Raw genomic sequence first — 22,200 nt, 5'->3', positions numbered from 1 at the left:
AAACTGAAAATTTTCTGATGAACCTGAAACACACTTCTGAAGAAGTGTGTTGTGGAGTAAAGGTCATGGGTCATGGGTGAAACATTAAAATCTTGCTGAGTTTTCCTCAAGGGTTACCACTTTATATAACTATTAAATAGTATCATAATTGAGAATAAAGAGGTGACTGTCAGGTAGGAAAAAAAGATGCAATAAAAGTAGATTTTTATGGTAAGGGACTCTTATGAACTCTAATTTCAAGAACCATATACCTTCTACAACTGTCATAATCATTTCAGCTTACTTTGTTGCTTGTTTTAGAAAATCTGACACTTTTCTAAGAGCTATATTAAAATTTATACCTGGTTGTGATGTATCATTTACATGTTTTTCTAGTTTAAATTTTGATCTTACATTGCTTTCACTTGACTGGATTGTTCATGTTTCCCTAAGCATAGCTTTGTTATAGATACTATATTTCAAGTAAGTGGAAGAATGAAATATGTTCAGGAAATTTTCAAAAGATGTAAAAATTCAAGTGGCAGAATTGTCATTGGTTCATAAACATACTGTCTCATGATTACATTCATCCAACAGAGCAAAATAATGCTGGAGACACTTAAAGCTAAAATGTAGCAATTAATGGTCTTTAAAATTTTTTTAGGCTTCATAGGTGTTTAATTTTACTTATTAGTGTGGTTAAAACAGGACATCTTATAAATTAGCACATTTTGCTTCATATTTGGAAACTTTGTGTATTACGTGTTTTCCAAATTTGGGGAGAATAAAAAGATACACTGATAGACTAAAATTTGAAATTCAGTCTTTCGTTGGGAGGAAAACCACTGGGTAAGCTCATTTTTAAAAATAATGTATGGGTAAGATGTTTATTAAAACATTTCAGGAACTATTGTTAGTGAATGTAATTTCTTGACCTTCTCTAATTGAACACATTCATTTTTAAACCATCTAACATATTCATAGCTTCTGTTTATACAATGAAAGCTTAGGGTTTATACTGAAGTATTACTTCAGTATAGCAGAAATACTATAGGTAGAGTAAATCTTGTTAAAATCGCAGAGAATTAAATATTCTGACCATTTTCTGGTATGAATATTGTCCTTAAGGAGAAATACTGTTAGTAGAATTCTGTGTGATTTTGATATGTTTGCTTGTTGAGAAGATTTTAATACTAATGAGTTGATTTCTAAATGAGCCTAAATCCTTAACAGAGGGTAAAGTAATTTACCTTCTGTAGTTAATATTTAAAAGACTAAAGGAAACTGAAATTTTCTGATAACCATCTTTAAACATACTTCTAAAAAAGTATACGTAAAGTTCATGTGTGAAGCATTAAAATCGATGAGAGTTTTATCAAGGGCTACCTACCACTAAACCTTCTGTTTAAATTTGAACACTCACTCTTTAGATCAATCACACTTTCCTCATTTGTTCTTTAAAATTAAATAAAAAGCTTATTACTCAAATAGTATGTGTGTAGACTTTACACCAAATGAGGTTAGGTGCTGAGTATAGAGAGATAAATTTTTGATAACCATTGACTCCCTGATGGTAATGAGAGGTGGTGATAATATATTTATTTATATGGTACACTTCCCCTTTATTTTATCAAATCATTTGATCTGTAAGTCTCCTTTGATAAGTCCATGAAATAATTCTGATGAATCACTGAATGTTAGAACTATTCCTAACCTATCATGAATCTTAATACTTAAGTATTTGCTTTCTTATTTTGGTATGCTTTTCAGTCTTTAACAAAAAGTAAAACAAGTAGCAGTTAACTAAGTAATCCATTCAACAATTTAGGGAGAAATGAAAAGGGAAAAATCTAAGGAAATCAGAGGTGATCTATAGGTGGTAAATAGGGGAATTCCTAACAGAAATGTTTGGGGTATCCCTGTCAGGTAAGTAATTTTTGCCCATAAAAGACATTATTGGTTATTCTTTTATTTGATTTCATAATTGGTGGGTGTGAACAGGAAATATGTACAAATAAATCTGTGACACATAAGGTTAGGGAAGAACAATGTAATTGTGAGGGAATACTATTTTAGAATAATTGTATTTTAAGGAAAATAAAATGAAATTTTATGTTTGCTTGAAAGCTGTATTTTTTAGTACATTGCCCCACTTTAAAAGTAAATAAATCTTTGTTCACAGACAGTCCCTGGGTCTCCGACCCCAATATTCCCCTAGTGGCCCGTGAGATCATGCAGCGAATGATCCAACAATTTGCTGCTGAATATACCTCAAAAAATAGCTCTACTCAGGACCCCAGCCAGCCCAATAGCACAAAGAACCAAAGCCTGCCGAAAGCATCTCCAGTCACCACCTCTCCCACGGCTGCAACTACTCAGAACCCTGTGCTCAGCAAACTTCTCATGGCTGACCAAGACTCACCTCTGGACCTTACTGTCAGAAAGTCTCAGTCAGAACCTAGCGAACAAGGTATGGTTTGATGTCAAGGTCTCTTCTGTCCAGACGGAATACTTTAATTCAGAGAGAAAAAAATTAGTAGCAAGAAAGGCACCAGTAGCAATGATAGGTTAAAAACGATTGTGATTCTTAAATCATTTCTTAACTAATAAGTGATGGAGAAGCAGGTTTTAAAGTAGTTACCTTATCCATCAGTAGATGATTAATGTACCACCTAATAATGTTAGGTAGTTACAGTTATTACTAATCTTTAAGTTACTGAATGTAAGCTTTCCAAACTATTGTCATAACCATTGGTTTTAAAAGTCTTATGAAAAACAAATTTTCAACTCTTTTCCATCATTGTTGTACAATTAGCATTTATCAGAGAAATAAATATGTTTGTTAGGTAAAAGATACTCTGCAAATGAGATCATAAGGCAAAAATACATGTATTATTTCCATAAAAAAAAAAACTATAAAACTCCTAGGATTAAAAATAAAGTTAAGACAGAAACACTTCAAGTTGCTAAGTGTATTCAATGTTTTATGTTTTTAAAAAAATTGAAAAACTTACATGTATATCCTCACTGTATTATAAGTTAACCTTAGAGTATTTCCAAAAGATAATTTTTTGGTGAGAATCCTAATTCATGAATGAAGAGGTTAAGGGGTTGTAAATTTTCTTGAGTCTTTGCAAAGTTTACCCTCTTAAATAGACTAACTTGTTCTTTTGCTTTGTGATCTCATTTTCCTTTTTTTTTTTTTTTTTTTTTGGTTTAACAAAGATGAATTGAATTGAGCATTGGAACGCTACTATTGTTTGTACACTGAAAGTTGTAATATGGTGGTGTCTGAATTGAGATTTTATTGACAGAAACTTCATGAGAATTTTGCAGAAAGATTATGAAATGTGTGGACTTAACTGGTGAAAGTAACTATTTTGCAAAATAAATAAATTCTTATAAGAGTTTATGAAAGGACATTCTTTGCTTTATTATAAGTAGTTTATAAAGAATTTACATAATAGACTGGCTTTAGTTGCTGATTAAAGAATATAGTTTCTGAAGTTTTCCTTTGAGGTTTCTTTTCTGTTTCTGTGTAATAAAACGGAAAAGTTTTCTAAGTTCTGAGAGATTACCAAACAGGAGACCTAGTTCACACTAATCGGTGCATCATTGGCTACTTCTTATCTGGTCTTTTAAGAATTGTTTTCTTTATTTATAGTACTAATAATGGAAATTAACATACAAAATTCCACTTAGTCTAATTTAACTTATTTTAGTTAGTGTTATGTCTCAGATGTATGTTTATTGACAGCTTGCTCTTTATCAAAAGAAATTTGAATTACAGACTTTGAATGAAACATTTTAAAAGAATTTTACTGAATCTCAGCTTAAATCACAGTGATTTTCATGATTTAAAGTATGTTGCCTATTTAGATTAATTTTGATGTCTTTAATACTGTCTTTGGTTGGAAATATTTTAAACAGTGCCTATGCCTGTTAGCTATCCAAATGGTTAGATGTCTAATAAAAACTTGGTTCTATAAGATTACAACTTTATTTTTTAGAAACAATAACTTTAAAGGGCAGCATTTACTCTTTGTAAATGTGGGCTTTCTTTGTTTTTAAACTCACTTACATATTTTTAACAACCCACTATAGACATTATAATGTCAGATATAAGTCAGAAATAGGTTCTAGATTGAGGTAGTTTTTAACATTAAGTGGATAGTAAGTAAGTCCTTTCTGCTGGCCAACTTAAAATCAGTGGCATTGAGTATTCTTTTGCTGTTAATTTTGGACAGATGGCAGACATTTAAAAGTTGTCTAGACTGTGTTCATTTTACATATGTCTAAGGGGGAAAAAAACCTGTGTTCTGATATGAATTTGTGATTTGACCTAACTTTAGTAAACCATGCGTGATAAAATCTCCAGACTTTCCTCAGTGTTAAGACTGTTTAACTTTCTTAAATTTTGTCCACCAGTTTAGAATAGCTTGTGAATCAAAAAACCTTGCCTTCATAAACTTCAGAAAGTCACCTTTGAATCTCTGCAGATTTTTCTAGAAGATTGAATCTAAATATAGTGTATTTTTTGGTTTTTTGGGGTTTTTTTGCAAATGATTCTTAATTATTTAGGAGACTTCCAAATTATAGAGAGTTAAAAACAAATTCTTATTATAGACTGTCTTGTTTAGTATACATGAATAATTTTATTATATAAACTTATATTTTAAAAAATACTTTCATATAAAATTTTCTAAATCTAACTTTTATGCACTTTTAGTGTTTTGTGTAGACTTAGATCTTGATTGATTGGGTTTTGTGGTTTGTGTGACACTGCAGCTTTAAAAACTCACACTTTAGTCAAGGTAAATTTAGAAAATGAAGTCTAACAATTCTAACAATTGCAGGACCCCATACTATGTAACAGCTATTTGTAATGTCTCACTACATCTTAATATCTTGGTGACATGCCTTTCTTTTGCCCTATTGATAAAATATTTGATCTTTGGAGAGACTAGATACAATAAGCTTTGCCAATTTATGTTGCTTCAGTAGGAAAAAAAAATCCTGATTCATTAATGAATGAATTGATTCCATATTCAGATCTATGACCAGTTGACTAGGTCTACTGTTTTGTCATTTTTAGCCTATTTGGTTCACACTTACCTCCTACTTTTTCATATCCTCAAGTGTTTCTTTGTGTCTCTACAGACGGTGTACTTGATCTATCCACTAAGAAAAGTCCATGTGCTGGCAGCACTTCCCTGAGCCATTCTCCAGGCTGCTCCAGTACTCAAGGGAACGGGTAAGGGAAAACATTTGTAGCTTTCCAAAGCTTTGTAGAGAACAATTGTCAAAGAGTAAATCCAGTCTCCCTTGTATGTTTTAAAAATCCTTCAGAATAACAGTCTTTAAAGGGGGACTTCTCCAAGGTAACTTTCAGTCCATCAGTCAGGTAACAATAATCTGAAATATAGAAGTGGCTAGAATATATCAGTTTAGTACAGACTAATAAATAATTAGGCGCATGTAAGGATGTCTTTGGATTTTTTGTTGCTGAGAGTATGGAAGTGTAAAACACAGCCAAAATAATTGCAGAGTACAGCTGTAAAGGCAGTATTGTGTGTTCTGAAGTTGTTGAATGAAAATTGAATTCTAGTATTTAACTTTGTATATCTAGTGAGGTTTGTGTGTGTGTTGGGGGAATGGTGTTTGTTTTTCTATTTGTATTGTTTGTTGATTTGAACTGCAATTTTAACTATGTGGCAGTTCAGAAAATGTAATTGTATGTTGTTTCTTTTTTTTTTTAAGTAGTTAAGACTGGTTGTAGTTGTTGATGGGTAATCATCGTATGCTGTCAAGGCGTTATTCCATGCTCAGTTTTGATAACTCTTAGCACACTAAATTTTCTCATCACTTAATTTCATAGTGTAAAAATTGTCTAATTCTCCTCTGTGTATACATAGTAACAATTTAGAAAAGTCATTAGTGAAAATATTTAACTGCCATTTGGGGAAAGAATTTCCATAAAACTGTCATGACTAAAAATTGACTTCATCTGGGTGTGAAAAATTAATTTGATAGGCTAGTGCTTAACTTTATTAAACCTTAGAGAATACCAATATGGGAAAAATAAGTACATACCGAATAAACTAACTTTTTTCGACTTACTCAGTTACCTTCAAATTGAAGTATTCCTTTACTGACTTCTAAAATGTTCCCTTTGTTTTCTCTAAAATTTCACCATTTTCCTTTTTCTCTCTTCCGTTTTCAAGTTTAAAAATAACCATTTTTGCATAGCTTACTAATCTTTCTTTCCTTAAGTTTTTCTTTTCATTTTAGTTTAAATTAGAAGTCATTATTGTCCTAAATCATTGTATTCCATTAATATATTAAAAAGCTTGAGTTGTATAAAGACACACATTGAAGAATACTAAACGTGGTTGCATAAATGAATCCCTTGCTTAAGATTCACTTTAAACTTGGCCACCAGGTCCACATCTCATATGTTTGAAGTTGTGTTTAACCCTCTGATTGGAAAGTTTCTCTGTGGTATTGTATTCTGGAAGACCAAAGCACCGCCAGTACTACCCATCTCTTAGTTGGATATTGTTATCCTTGTTATGTATTTACTGACAACAGCACAAAAGTCCCTGTAGACTTTGGGAAAATGTAGCAGGTTCATCTTTAGTTTTGCAAAATTCCACGTATGTGTCTAGTTATGTAATTTATCCCCCTTGGGCATGCTTTACCACTTGCTAGTTTTATAGCTGATAGACAACCTTCTCTTTCATAAAAAATGAAAGCCTATGAATTAATTTTGTGTAAATAGTTGACTTTTTAAGCATATTTGAAAGCTATCACTTAAACATTTCAAAATTTATGTTCTATATTTAAGGAAAAAAATATAAAATTGCTTATATACCTCTGTTAATTTCTTTGAGTAGAACTTAAGGAACAAAGTTTTGGGGAAAAATAAAGGATAGTCTCTTAAAAGCGTGGATCATTGCAAAGGGAATGTGGTATATACATCTGTACATATTCATCTCATAGTGTTTTAAAATTAAGTATGGTAAGTTATAATTTGATAGGTATTTCGGTTGCTTTAGTTTGGGGTTTTCCCTCCTTGGGACTTGTAGCCATTTTTTCCCCCAAGCAGAATAACAGATGTTATTTGGAGTTGATTTGTTTTCGATAATAAACATCAGCTTGTTCGTGGACTAAATGAGCAGTTATCTGTGGGTTCCACCAGTGTGAATGGTTCCAGTTTTATAGCTGGCTGTCATGAATGTTGAATATGTTGACTAAAATAAATAATTTGGCTTACTCTTTTATTACTGTACTTGTTTAGTGGTAACGTCACATTAGTATCACAATTCTGTGTAGATCTATGGAGACTTGATGATTTCTTTGTAATTAATAATTAAGGTGCTATCTTCAGACAGTTGCGCGAAACTTTTTCTCCGAAAATTTGTGAACCCAACCAGAGACCAGCAGCTGACAGGTTTAATTTTTCTTTGCCCAAAAAGCTCCTGTTTTTTTGTGTTTTTTTTTTCTTTTTTCTTTTTGGTTCTTTTTCCTTTTTTTTTTTTCCTTTTTTCTTTTTTTCTTTTTGGTGAACAAGTTTTAAAACTAACTACTGAGCCACTTTTTTTTTTTAATTTTAGAGAAAAATAAATAAATAACACAAAGTGATGTTACCCAAGCAAGGCCTTCTAATAAAGGAGTGGTCCCCTCACCCATCCCTCCCTACCTGTGCAAGTCCTGCTCACATCAGTTTCCTTCCATCCAATTAGGCGACCTGGGAGACCCAGCCAGTACCGCCCAGACGGACTTCGGAGTGGTGATGGGGTACCTCCAAGAAGCTTACAGGATGGAACCAGGGAAGGTTTTGGACACTCCACATCACTCAAAGTTCCATTGGCTCGATCCCTGCAGATTAGTGAAGAACTACTGAGCAGAAACCAATTGTCCACAGCTGCCAGCCTTGGGCCATCTGGATTACAGAATCATGGACAACACTTAATATTATCCAGGGAAGCCTCTTGGGCAAAACCACATTATGAGTTCAACCTCAGCCGAATGAAGTTCAGGGGAAATGGTGCACTCAGCAACATCAGTGACCTTCCTTTTCTTGCAGAAAACTCTGCCTTTCCAAAAATGCCACTTCAAGCAAAACAAGATGGAAAAAAGGATGTGAGCCATTCATCTCCTGTAGATTTAAAGATACCACAAGTTCGAGGAATGGATCTTTCTTGGGAGTCTCGCACTGGTGATCAGTACAGCTATAGCTCTTTGGTAATGGGTTCACAAACGGAGAGCGCGCTTAGTAAAAAATTAAGGGCTATTCTTCCAAAACAAAATAGAAAAAGCATGTTAGATGCTGGACCCGATTCTTGGGGCTCAGATGCTGAGCAGTCTACCTCTGGACAGCCATATCCCACATCGGATCAAGAAGGAGACCCTGGCTCCAAGCAGCCTCGGAAGAAAAGAGGGCGTTACAGACAGTACAACAGTGAGATACTGGAGGAAGCAATCTCAGTGGTTATGAGTGGAAAGATGAGTGTTTCCAAAGCTCAGAGTATTTATGGGATTCCCCACAGTACACTGGAGTACAAAGTAAAAGAGAGGCTGGGCACTTTGAAAAACCCTCCAAAGAAAAAGATGAAATTAATGAGGTCGGAGGGGCCAGATGTTTCTGTAAAGATTGAATTAGATCCCCAGGGAGAGGCAGCACAAAGTGCAAATGAATCAAAAAATGAATAGGAATACTGTAGAGTGCCAATTACTGTACAAACTGGGTGAGCACTACTGCATTGTTCAGCTGTCATTGCTTGCACCTAACTTCATTTGCTGTGACACTTGTTTCTTTGCAAATTTTGCATTGACTTGTGTGTACAGTGGTGAAAGGTGCATTCTGAATGTTGCATATTTTAAATTTTTCTTGTGCAGTATGGCTCGGGATATGTTTGGCCTTTTGCATGTTTCTCTACAAAAGAGAATTGAGTTACCTCACAAAGAACAGATACATGGAAGTGGACTCCTTGCCTGTAGAGCCTGCATGCTATGCTTTTCTTTTCTTTTTTTTTTTTTCTTTTTTTCTCTTAAGTTATATTTACCTTTATTTAAAAAAAAAGTTTAAAAGGAGAAAAGCCCCCTTTTAGAAACCACCTCTGACATACTGGGAGCTTTATCATTTCATATTGGGAAACCATTTTATAAGTTTTTCATAGTTTTTTTTTTCTGCAATTCAACTAATTGAAGGATTAAACTAAAGGAAAATCTCTTAAGAACAACGAACATTTGAATTTAAGAAAATTGGTTATTCAACGATAAATAATTATATGGGTCAATTTACATTCTATGATTATCTTCTTTTAAATTTACTTAACAAATTAGCAGTCTGTTTAGTGCTCACCCAGAAGGGAAGGAGGTGAAAAATGTGCACACACACTACCTTCAGAAACCGCTTCAGTTAATTACTTTGTGACACTACCTTTGCTGTAATTTTATTTGGGATTTTCTAAGGGTAGAATTTGGTCTCACCAACAAGTGAGGATATAGCCTTATCTCATGGAGGACGAGCTCCCTTCTTACTCAGGAGCAGTCAGGGTACATTACATAAAGCAGTAGAGGATGCCTCATTTTAGTAAACTAAGTTTCTTTGTATTCGTAAATTATTTTCTTTTTACAGATTTAATCATGTGCTAACTAATCACTGAATGTCACTGCAGCAACTAATTTAAACTAAATTCAAGATCTATTTATTGGGGAATGGAAGAAATATGTATAATATTATTAAATGGTTTCTACATTTTACAGTCTCGGTAGCTTACCCCTATATACCCCGCCCACATGAATGAAGGACTTATTTGTGTTAAGAGGAAAAAAACAGCACCCCAAGACGACCTACTGTGATTTAGGTCGAATTTCACTTCTGACAAAATATAATGAGAAGACAAGCTCACTGTAGTTTGTTTTTAACTAATCCAGATACTAAGACAAAGTGGAGAGGGGTTGCTTTTACGTTTTCACTTGTCGCTTTGCAGTTTTTCTTTTCTTTTGGCATCCTAAGTAATAACCCCTTCTTAACTTTTTCTGATATTTAGCTGATTTTCATGGTTGTTTAGCACACAGTTCAGGAGCTTTCAGATCATGTTTGTAAAAGCACTCCATGAAGAACATTTTTCTTTGAGATTGGCTTTTAAAATTACAGTAATCAAGTTTAGCGTTTTTTTCTATAGTATTTTCCAAGAATAACTGATAAAAAAGCCCATGACATTAATTTTGCATTGTGACCAAATTAAATTACCATTTTGTGCATAACAAAGTTCATATATACCACTTACACCCTATATTCAAGTCTGCTGAGAAAGGTGGTCAAGCCCTTCTAAATGCTCAACCAAAATCACAACAAAAATCATTGGAGTTTTTGTTGAAAATAAAATGAAACCTAGAGTGTTAGTTAAATTGAGGTTGATGATTTAGATGGATACTGTGTGAGAAATGGGTCCAGACATTCCCATGGAATAAATTCTTGCCTGGAAACTTTCAAGCAGTTAGTTAGATTAAGGATAGTTTTCCCTCAGCAGCTTATGTGTTCAAAGGTTAGGCACACCATTGCTGTTATTAAAATACATGCACTGCTCATTTTGATATAGGTTGGGCTTGGGTTCCTCTTTTGGTTTGGTTATTTTGTGTATCAGTTTAATCAGTAGGCAACTGAGCCTATTTCCTCTTAATTTCCTAGTCTTCTCGACAGAATAATCAGTTGGGTTTAGAGCAGTATATGACTCTGCAATATTTTCTAGCCTAGCTGGAAGTTGCAATAAAAATAAGTTATGAAATACGTGGTTTTCATCTGCATTAAAAGAAGTTGTAGAAGGTTTGCTGAAAGCAAAAGGCTAAAGCTTGTGAAGGAACACCTCCTTTGTTCCGTGCTCAATTTGTCATACACAATTAATTGCAGCTGTGGTGCCTTTTTGTATGCTGTTTAGGGTATTCAGTAGCCCAGGATTGCTGCAAAAAGGTCCTTTGAGCAATTAATTTGTGCTTGCTTTTATTCCCTCTCAGAAAGGCATCATTAAAGGCCCATTTAAAAATCTGGCCCTAAAAAAGTTCAACTTTTGTAGAGTTTTACTGTTCAGAGAGGTTTAATCCTTTGTGGTAGTCTATAAAGTGATGTATGAGTTGAGTTACGTAAATTTTGTCATTGTAGTGTACATGGAGTGATCATTTTACTAACATAAATATTTTCTATGTGTGTTTCAGTGGATGACAATCGAGCAGCAGAAGAATGGTGTGCCTACCCTTTAATGCTGCAGTTTAAATAAGAGAACTTGTATTGTGTCATTTCAGATTGTAGGCTGAGAGTTGTAAATAGTGAAAATTTGAGTACTTATTATTTGTTTTGGTTAGAAAGTGAATTTAAAAAACAAACCAAACTCTAAACTTTCTCAGATTAAAAGTCCTGAGACCTGAAGATTGTAATTTCATGTCTGTGAAGCTTTTAAACATTACACTTGAGATCAGTCATGACTTGATATTCAGGTAAATTTTCTTTTCCAAGAAGCTTTTAAATAAGCATATTTCCTCCAAAGGTCGGTCGGTCTCCTTCTCCTCCTACTCCTTCTCTTGCTCTCTCTTTCTCTCTTGCTCGCTCGCTCTCTCTTGTTCCTTCTCTTCCTTTTTTGAGTGTAGATTATTTTAAAGCACTAATTGCATTACATTGGTAACTGCAATATAAAATAGCCATTATTGTTTTGTGAAGCATGGTTGAAATTAGATAGTGGTCCCTTTAAAATTTCATGAGCCTCTCAAAAAAAAAGAAAAAACCCTAAAAAAAAAAAACAGAAAGCTGCTGAATATTTCAAAAGATATATATTTTACCTTATTGTAGGTTTTGTAAAGTTAGTTTGTAATATTCAGGTGCACTTTTAATGTTAAAATTTTGCGTTCAGAGTCCCATTATACCGTGTATTTCTCGGAGGTGGCTCATCACATGACTGACTGTCAGTCTTGGTGCCGGTGATCCCTTAATATTTGATTTTTCTTTATTTGCCACTATTCTATATTGGCACTTTTTTCAGTGTAGATACTCTAGTTTGGGGCCGTCCTCATAAATGTGTAATAGAGATTGGACTGTTCTCATGCTTAATTTCTGTTAGTCAGAGTTTTGCATGGCCCCAACAACAGTTGACCATTTTTATGGTATGGGAAAGTATAATTCATAACTGTCTTCATCATAAAGCCCTTTCTCCTCAATTTTTCCACTAGGCAGATGATGACATTATTCAGATTATATATTACACAAACTAATGTTAGGAGATAATGTATTAAAAATCAATTCTTGATTTTTTTTTATGAGAAAACATAATATAGAATAGGAAAAATATAGCACTATAAAATCAAAAATTCTGTGGAAGGATTTCTAGTTGGTATTTTTATTATTGACTTTCTCTTCTGAGACAGCATAGTTACCAAGTTTGACAGTAATGTGTTATATATCTTTGTTCAGTAGGCTTACAGGTGACAATTGTGTCTGTGATGAGCGATATACTTTTTTCTGGTCCCCAAGTACCATGAAGGACAAAGTCTCTTTCAGGAAAAATAATTTATATTCGTGTATAGTACTTTTTAATATTGAGTTTGTTGTTATTCTGAAGTTTAGATGTTGCTTGATAAACCTTTGCTGCAGCAGATCATGAATATGAGTAAGGCTTTGTGTGATAATAGGGGTCCTTATGTGAAGTTAATTACTGTTCAGTTCTGGTGAGCAAGCTCAACAAGTGTGAAGTGTGTATTAGCTTTATTTGGTACATTTTTACTTTACAATATTGAAGTGCTTTTAGAACTCTGGTTATCTTATATAAAACCATTACCTCAACCAATTGGCATTTCCATTCCCCAGCATTTTACCTGAGATATAACATGAGCTATATAGGATCAGATAGTAAACCAATAAGGCACAATGAGAATCCCAATTTTCTGGAGAGAACTCAAAATCAGACAAAAACTGACTACCTTCAGAGGCCCATGTCGTAACTACCTTCTGTCATTAGGCAGTGCTAGCCACCTGCGAGCTGCTAGTGAGCTGTGTCTTCTCCCCATACCCCAGTAAGCACATGGTGCAAGGCCTGATTCTTAGCCTTTGTGATTATCTCATATTTCATTGACCCGTAATAATGAAGCTTGGATTCAATTGATTATTTTTGTAAAACAAATTAATGAGTCAGCCCAGTGTCAGAACCTGATACTATTTTGAGCAGTTACTACAAATATGTTATAGCTTGATGTTATTTTCTTTAAGTTGTTGTCCTACCTGATATTTTGAAACTGTGTACTTAGTGCTTTTATAATTATTCTTTCTTTAAGTAAATGCCAGGTTTTTCCAATATGAACCACCCTTTTCTATGTATTCAGGTTGCTGTCATTGGTGATAGAATATGATAATAGACTGAATTGCTCTACTCATGAGACATTGGAACAGGTTAAATTTAACAGGTTAAATTTGACCTTACTGAAGATATCACAGGTTGTTTTCCTGACAACCTTTTCATTATAATTAGGTCTTCATTGATACTAGGTCAGCCAGTGTTATTAAAGACTATAATAATTAGGAAACTTAAAATACAGATTTTGTTTAAAAATCTAATTGCATTCAATTTATTTAAAAAGGAACAAAGTATAGTTTTGAAACAAGGAATGTAACCCTCCAAATTCCTAGTTCAAATTTTGGATTCATTCTGTCCTTGAAACTTATAGGATTTGTGAACATGGTGACTGAAATGAAAACAGTAGAAATTCTTTGCATATACTCTTGTCTCTTATTCCCAAATTAACTCGCAGTTGCCTAGCAGACATCACCCTGTAGCATAACTGTAGCTGTGTGCTCTTGAGTGTTATGAAGGAGATTCGGGGAGGGAAGATTGGGAAGTAGGAAGAAAAACGTATGTAAACTTAAGAAACATTCAAGATTCTCACCTATAATACTAAAAGTGAGTCGCAGGATAGACAATATGTATGCTAACATTGGGCCATCTTCATTTGATAATCAAAAAATTTTTTGATTGTTTGAAAATAAAGTCAACGTTAATTAATGTTTGTGTGACAAACAGTAAAACATGAGTTAATTCTGGAATTTTAAGGTTTCCAGTTCATTTAGAGCTGAATCAGTAAAAGTTGAAAAGCAAGCACTTTTAGTTAATCATAGATTTATTGGATGTAGCAAATAATCATACTATTTAATCTTTATTGTTTGAATATGGAAATGAACTCTTTACCACATCATCTTGAACTGTAATTGAACAGGTTCAAGATGATCTTTTCAACACTGGAAATGACCCTACACACGTACCAAAAAAATCGAAAGCAGTAAGAAGATCCATACCTCTTAGACTTTTTAGATTTGTCTTGGGAAAGAATTTATGAAACTATAACCAGTATTAGTGCAGTCTTGGGTTCCTTGTTCTGCATAATTGCACCCTTTCTCAGGTATGTCCTGAAAACATAAATTTTAAAATAATCTCTTTAGAGATTAGATTCTCAGTGGATAGTGTGTAAGGGGACCGGGGGAGGGGGGCGGGGGATGGGGTTAAACACAGGACACTGACACAGTAGAGCAGGGATTTTTAACACATTCAATAGCCAAATAGAATTCATTCTAGAATATTTTTACCCCCTCAGAATTAGTGAAATAACATCTATTATTTGGTAAATACCCGGTGCTACACTCCTAAATGTCTTTTCTTTCACCCAGGTGACTCTTTTTTTTTTTTTTTCCCTGCTTGGTGGAAGGGTATATAGTAAACTTTACTATCACTAGGAAAGCACTTGTCCGTAATGTTTAAAGTACTAGAAAAGGGATAATTCAGCACTTTTTCTGTTACAACACTAAAGTCTTAATTTATCTTCAGAGTCTTAGATACTGTACATTTTACAGTGATTATTTAAAAATATAAAACAACGTAATACGGGGTCAGATTGCATTTATATAAATCTTATTTAAAAGAGACAATAGCGTTTTGTACTTTGAAGCAATTCCACGTGATTGCCTCATTTTCCCCATTTCATTAAGCATTTCAGGCTTGAATTTGGAATTTAAAAGAAGATGAGGGAAAATTTCCCCAAAATGGAAAATTATGTCAGACCATTTTAGAAAAATAAATCACTAGGAAAATGGGTAGGGATTCTCTCTCCCTTTAAGTCTTCAGGGAATGAGCAGTATTTAGAGTCTTTGGCTGAAATTCAAGCCTTTTTACTGTGTAAATTTTTAATATTAATTCACTGACATGCTTTTTACATCAGAGGACTGAAAATGGATCTTAATGTTTTTAAGTTGTGGAAGGGTATATTTCTAAAATGAGGGGGGGTAATTAACTAGGTTAGTATACCAGCATTAGTAAGTTTATGAAATTTTAGTATGTAATAGCAAAGTGTTTGATTAAAAGTCTAATCCTATATTGCTAGTCGAAATTAGTTACATTCTGATCTAGGAAAGATAGAATCATTGGATATTGATATGCTGTGCTGTCAGAAAACCAGACTAAGATAGAAACCTTTATCTGACTCCCATATCTTGCTTGTTCTGATGGGATGTATACTTTACAGCAGCTTATTGCTGCTTTAAGAAGAAATGTATAAACTACATTTGGAGTGTTTGAATATAATTCTGTATAACCTCCACTTTAAACTGTCAGACATTGGTATTTTATCAGTCCATACTGTCAAAACTAATGTTCTTAGGAACCCAACTTGTACACACTGTTTAAAAACCCTCAGGGACAGTTTACACACTATTCTCACTCAATTCAGGTACTTTGATGCTATTCTTAAACCTAACAGTGACTTGTATTTTTCTGTTTTGCTTTTATTTTGACGTGCTGGTAGCACATCCTTGATGAATGTCAACTTAAAAACTCAGTTCAGGTATCCAGGTATAACTCAGCCAAACAGATTTTAAAGCTGCATATAACTCTCCAGCACACGGTGCCTCATCCTCTTATAGTGGCATTCTATATATTCAGTTATTACTACTGAGCAGATAATATGGGGGTTCCTGTTAATGGTGTAGTTCAAAAAAAAAAAAAATGAACTGTGCATAAATTTATAGCCAGCACATGCAAAACACCACATGCACACACACACACACAGTTAAACTATTTTTAAATGCCACTAAATAGCCAGCACAATTAAAACGACATTCCTTGCTGCTTCTGTAAATTATAACAGATGCAGTTCCTCTTCGATGTGGCTCTTGCTTCTTCACCATGCTACTACTAAATTCAAGCACTGGTCCTTGGGTGTCTGACCTCTACATTCTAGTTTATGCAATGTCTTTAGAGAATTCTGTGCACTGGCCACTGTGATGGAACCATTGGGCCAGGAGTGCTCTGAGTTTATTAGTAGTGATTCTGCCAAAGTTGGTATTGTAATATGAACATGTAAATGTCAAAAAGTTAGCAGAGGTCTAGGTCTACATATCAGCAGACAATTTTGTCAGTATATTTTGTAGCCTTGAAGTCCTCAGTAACAAGTTTCTTCTGATGTGAAGTTCTAATTCTAGTGGTTAGCCCTTTGCATCATTAAGACTTGTCTACTGGGTATCTTTATCCTGTAAAATTCCTTTTGTTTCCTACAGTATAATCTGTGGTTAACAAAATTGATTATTCCTCTGCTTTAATATTTGATATCTTACATCTAAAGGAGTTCTCCATATATAAAACCCCATAGCCTTTGAAAACACAAAAAATGGCATCTTTCAGTTTTCTAGAAGTTCAAGTGTCATGCAACAAAACAGGAACCCCCTTTACTCTTATGGACCTCATTTCAATATACTGTTTACAGTTTGACGGAATTGTATAATTTAATATTTCTCTTGTACTGTAGTTTATATTTATTTACAGATTTTTTTGTACTGTGTGATTTGAACTTTTTTGTTCCTTGCTATGATCAATGTTTATGTAGTAGAGCACTTATGATCACAAATTAAGTCTTTTGGTTTGATTGCACTACATTAAATTTTTTAATGCAGTTCTGATTTTTGACTGGACTACAATAAGCTGTGTCTTAATGTATGTGATGAGTACTTAAAACTTTAATCCATGTGGTCCCTCCCCCTTTTTTATTTTATTTTATTATTTTTTTTTTTGGCATTGTATGTCAAAAGCGCTAGTTCTTTCGTGCATGTGTAAGATTTAATGGTTCCATTGTATTATTTGACCATAACATTTTGGATAAACATTCCCAGCTGTAATGTTGTGTATGGTAGTTCTCACTGGATGCTAGACTTTTCAAAACCACTATTCTTCTAATAAATTTTGTTGTGAAAACCTGTTTTAAAGACTTGGTTTCTACTTCTTAAGATTTTAGTGCTTTTTAAAAAAATCCATAGGAGGGTAAGATCAAAAGTATACTGTAAACATGCATGGTAATCAAAGTAACTTTAAAAATTTTTTTTATTTATGTATACAAGAGTTGGGGTGTAAGTCAGAGGTGCAGGATTGCAGGGGGCGGGTGTTGGTGAGAAGATTCACCAGAGAGAGTCGAGAGCAGAACAGGCAGATTGACAGAAATACACTGCGGAGGGGAGTAGCAGGCTGGACAGGAGAGGTCTGCTGCACCGTGTGAGTCAGCTCCCTGGCTGGGAATCGAACTCCAGCCGCAGTGGCTGCAGGTAGCTTTGTAGTGCTGCACTTTAACCCCTTGCTTCACTCAGGAGGCCAGATACATTCTTTTTAAGTGAAATCTTTTACATTACTATAAGTTGTTGCTTCAAAAGTTGTACATCAGTATTTGAATGCAGTACTGACTTACAACTTTGCATTTACTAATTTAATACTCCACTATTTCCGTTTTCTTCATCAGAGTATTAATAGATATTTTCAGTTTTACAAGATATACTGATATTTTCGTAAAATCATCATGCCAAAATTAGTCTTTATAATTAGTCTTTCATAATTTTTTAGAGGAGTAATGCTGAGATTGCTCATCAAAAAGAATGATTTATCAGTTTCTGTTCTTAAAGCATAGTTAAAAAGCAGCATTCTTAATTAAGATTACTATAGTATCTGATCTTTGGGAGGATGTTGGTATTTTTCTTAAGATGAATAAAGAACATGTTGCTCAAAATTTATCTTGTGGTTTTTAGAAGCTTGGTGTACAGGTTTTGTACAATAAAATGACTCCTATTTTAAAGTGATTAGGGAAACAGCTGAGTAATAATGATAAAGTATTAGAAATGATACAAGCAAAATACTTCAGAAAACTTTTCAAATTCAAGATGTAGTTAAAGGCTGAAGTGATTTCTGTTGATTTCTAATGGTATTTTATATTTTAAAATAATGTAGTTTTGGGAAGTTGGTCATGATTAGCTTTTATTTTCTATTTTTGTCTTCTTTGACTAGCTGTTTCTGCCTTTTATAATCTCGTGCTTCTAATGGAACTTTTTATTGCTACTACAGGCTTGTTTGTAGGTTTCATTTGTTCCCTTTACTCAGCTCTGCCACATGTTTGTAGAACATTTTTTCTGGGAGCTTAATTATTCTTTGTAAATTTCAAAGCTGTAACTGTTTTACTCATTATTAATCTAAACTGGTGGCCAGATCAGTATAGTAGGACTATAACTAGCATCTCATAAATAAATCTTAGTGATTGTCTTCAAAATGACTTACTTCTTCTAAACTAGTTTTTTTGTTTTGTTTTTTTTCCATTCTGTGGGTACTTTGGAATTCAGGGACCCTATGTCTTAATAAGATGAGAAATCAGAGAAAATGTTTAAAGGAAGTAGAATGAACAGAAGGGAAGATGGTTTTCTATTATATCCTGTCATAGTTTTCCCCAAAAGTCGTGCATTTCTCTCACAAGATGCTTAGGTTCACACTTTAAAACATTTCCCCAAGTCATTATGCTGGATTAGTTTAATATAGCTAAATGAGTGAGAAATCTTTTTTTTTAATAGAACATATTAATACACAGTTCTTTTATTCAGAGTGTATACTTTATCCTATTTGCTTAGAAAAGATGAGCCTTTTAAAACACCGAACTTTTATCTTCAACTGTAAGTTCTTGGACTTTTGTTTTTGGGTGAGAAGTGGTAGTATGGGTATCAAACCACATTTACAGGTGGACAGATAGGTATGTCTTCACCTGGCTGGAGTTACTTAAGTGTAAGGGGTAGGGAGAGGCTTGTTTTCAGCGGTCCATAGAAAAGAATTATACTGAAAATCTTGCTTTAAAGGATTGGTTTAAGTATAATTAACAGTTCAAGACAAGATTTGCTTAGAGTGCAGTTTGGAAAAGCAAGCAAAAATATAAAAATTTCCAACTACTAAATCATCTATTCTAGAACTTTTTTGATTAGTTGTTTTAAAATGTTAATTGTACCCTTTTCCCAGCTTTATTTGATCAAGCAATATGGTGCAAAAAAGGTATTTGGTACTTTAATAAAGATGGTATCTTTTTTTCACTTTGGAGATTGGTGGCATAAATGTGTTTCAGGCCTCAACTAACTATTAAAAATGCAGTTTGCTATTAAATGTGAGACATGCAGTAATCTGTTCAAATGTTTGGAAATACAGTTAGCAACCCTTCATTAAACTGTGAGTCTTAGAAACCTTGGGTCTCACCTTAGATTGAAGCACCTCCTAAGGAAAAATACAAATCTGATTGTCATTTTAAATGACTCGCAAGTTTGTTTTCATTATAAAATGTAGGGATGTGGTGATACTGTTGCAAAAAATGAGCACTTTTTATCCTGACTAGTTTATTCACAATTTCCTATTAACAAGGGTACAGGTTACCTTGAATGTGTAGAGCTCATCAACTAGGGATCATTGAATATAATCAGTCACAGAATTAACCTTTCAAGAATACAGATGCCTGAGTCCTACAGGACATACACTTGAATCAGTTTATGATTGAGGTTTGAACATGTTACATACTTTCAGAATGTAACAGGAGATTTTTGGTTTGGAGGTGATGGGGGTTTCTTTTTCCATTCAGTGTTTCTTCTAATTGTGATGAAAGGCATATAACAAAACAATATCTTAACCGTTTTTCAGTGTACATTTCAGTAGTGTTCAGTCTATACACATTATTGTGATTGTAGGAGGTTTTGATTAACCATAGATAAACACAGTTGGTCCTATTTTAATCTTTAATTTTCAGGTTAAAAACACGAACTTGGGAAGTTAAGGGACTTGATTTCCTCATATAATAAGTTGCCCTTAGTGCTCTTTATCCCGAACCAGAATGCTGATCTCCATACTACAGTGCTCTCAAACTAGAATTACAATGGAGTTTTATCTGCTAATTACTCTACACTCAGTTTTAACTAGTTAAGTCACAACTATAAATTTACTTTCACTCTTGAATAAACTTACATTGCTTTTTAGGAAGAAAATAAAACCTATCGTGCCAAATTACCAGTAAACAAATGATATTTGAAGCATATAAATCTTAATTTTAACAGTACTAGGGCAGAGAAGAGAATAATACAGCCCTTTTACCTTCCTAGTACCCATTGTTGAGCAAGTTATTGAACCTTTCTGAGCCTTGGTTTTCTTACCTATAATGGGAGCTTATGCTGTCTACCTGGGAGATTTGTTACCAAGAGACATAAATGAGCTTCTGTATGTAAATGGCTAGCAATTTGCCAGGCTCTTTGTCAGTGTTGAGGATGAAAACTAGGAGTAAAAGCACCAGGAAGTATTTAACTTAAAGAGGAGGAAGATAGAGAAAATCAGGATGAAAGTTGTGGAGGGTGTTGTTTGTATGGATTAGGACTTTGGAAGTGAGGCAGATGAGCTTATCCTATGCCCGGACCCTAGAGGCCAGTCTTGTTTTATTCTTCGAAGACATAGAAAATAGTGGAACTATCATTGAAGTCCAGAATGCTGCTTTTTGCACATTTCTTGGTTCTGTTGTAGGGAAATACTATCAAACTTACCCTTTGTTTCTTTTCAAGACTAAATGGAATAAGAATTACTTGGAAAATAGAGATATTTGAGATGGAAAATTATAGTTACGAAGAATTTGCATTTTTATCAGATTTCTTATGTTCAAAGCTGAAATTTTACATGCTTTGAAACTGCATGCAGGTTTTCTCTATCACAATGTGGTTTGAACAACAAAATGTAAAAACCAAGTTTAGGAATGTATATGCATGTTTACTTTAGAAAACTTTAGTTTTCTAATGAAAGAATTTGATCAAATAGGAGTTCTGTGTATTTCAAATTGATAAATCACACCTAACACAATTTAGGAGTATTAATTCATTGTCTATTAAATTGAGTCAAGACATTTTTGCCAGAAATGACTTTAGCTACATAAAGATGGATCAGAAGAAAATAACCAGGATAACAGGTTTTTACAAGGTGGTAACATCAATCAGTTATAACCTCATACTCAGTTGTAGGATCTACTTAGTAATTGCTAACCAACAACTTTAAAAAGAGATAATGGAGAAAGAAGCAGAGTACAAGTAGATAACTGTTTCACTGAAACTTGTCATATACAAACTGAGGTGTACATGCTGAGGTCGCTGTAAACTGTTGTTTCTTGTTTTGGCTCACACTCAGAAGCCCTCATGACTATTGAAGGTCATGCTGTAAGCCACACTTATTTATTCCCATTTTTCTGGTACCTTGTTAGCCTGTCTGGAACCTCTTGTGTACATACTTAGGAGCCTACATATATGCTGTCTGACTTGCAAAATCCCCTTTTTCTTATCCCCACCCATTGATTTGAGCTCACTTTTATTGAAAATGACTTTTTCCTTTTGATTATAAATCAAAATATTTCTCTGCCCCTTTCACTTGCCATGATAAGTATCTTAGGATAAGTATCATTTACTACATAGTAACTTAGTTGGTTAGTTTTCTTCACCACTTATACCTGCTATGAACTGAACAAGAACTTAGGCAAGAAGCTTCCAAATTAAGAAGGGTAAAGTCCTTGACATCTCAAAGGTTCACAGTCCAGTCAGTGGAGGAGAGAACCATGTCAGCCCTTACCATGCAGCGTACATTCTATCTAAACAGAAACAAACTAGGAGAGCAAGAAATATCTTCCCCATGGAGAAGGTGCTGATGAGGGTGGAGTGTGAGTATTGGGAAGTTGACAGAAGTCCTGTGTAGAAAAGAGACAGTTTGGACTTTAGGGAGATGATAGTTTTGGATAATGTAAAGCAAAGTCTTAGGAGAAAACAGGCGGCCAGGGAAGGTCAGTAGATGTAGCTGAACTGGCGAATGTACTGAAAGCAAGAGTGGCCAG

At 34.0% G+C, this 22,200-nt stretch overlaps 1 protein-coding gene across 1 annotated transcript in view; it reads left to right on the top strand.

The window, feature by feature from the left end:
• Positions 1-8,694, top strand: part of LCOR (ligand dependent nuclear receptor corepressor) — a gene marked incomplete at its 5' end in the record, with an annotated part of 85,500 nt that extends 76,806 nt beyond the window's left edge. Inside the window, 3 exons of the mRNA XM_012723401.1 lie at positions 2,162-2,449; positions 5,140-5,233; positions 7,725-8,694. Of these exons, the coding sequence (XP_012578855.1) occupies positions 2,162-2,449; positions 5,140-5,233; positions 7,725-8,694 (1,352 nt within the window). The remainder of the gene's footprint in view (positions 1-2,161; positions 2,450-5,139; positions 5,234-7,724) is intronic.
• Positions 8,695-22,200: the final 13,506 nt, after the last annotated feature.

Source organism: Condylura cristata, unplaced genomic scaffold, assembly GCF_000260355.1.
Source record: "Condylura cristata isolate star-nosed mole 26May11 unplaced genomic scaffold, ConCri1.0 scaffold00011, whole genome shotgun sequence".
Classification (NCBI taxonomy): domain Eukaryota; kingdom Metazoa; phylum Chordata; class Mammalia; order Eulipotyphla; family Talpidae; genus Condylura; species Condylura cristata.
This window is presented reverse-complemented; position numbering and strand designations above follow the sequence as displayed.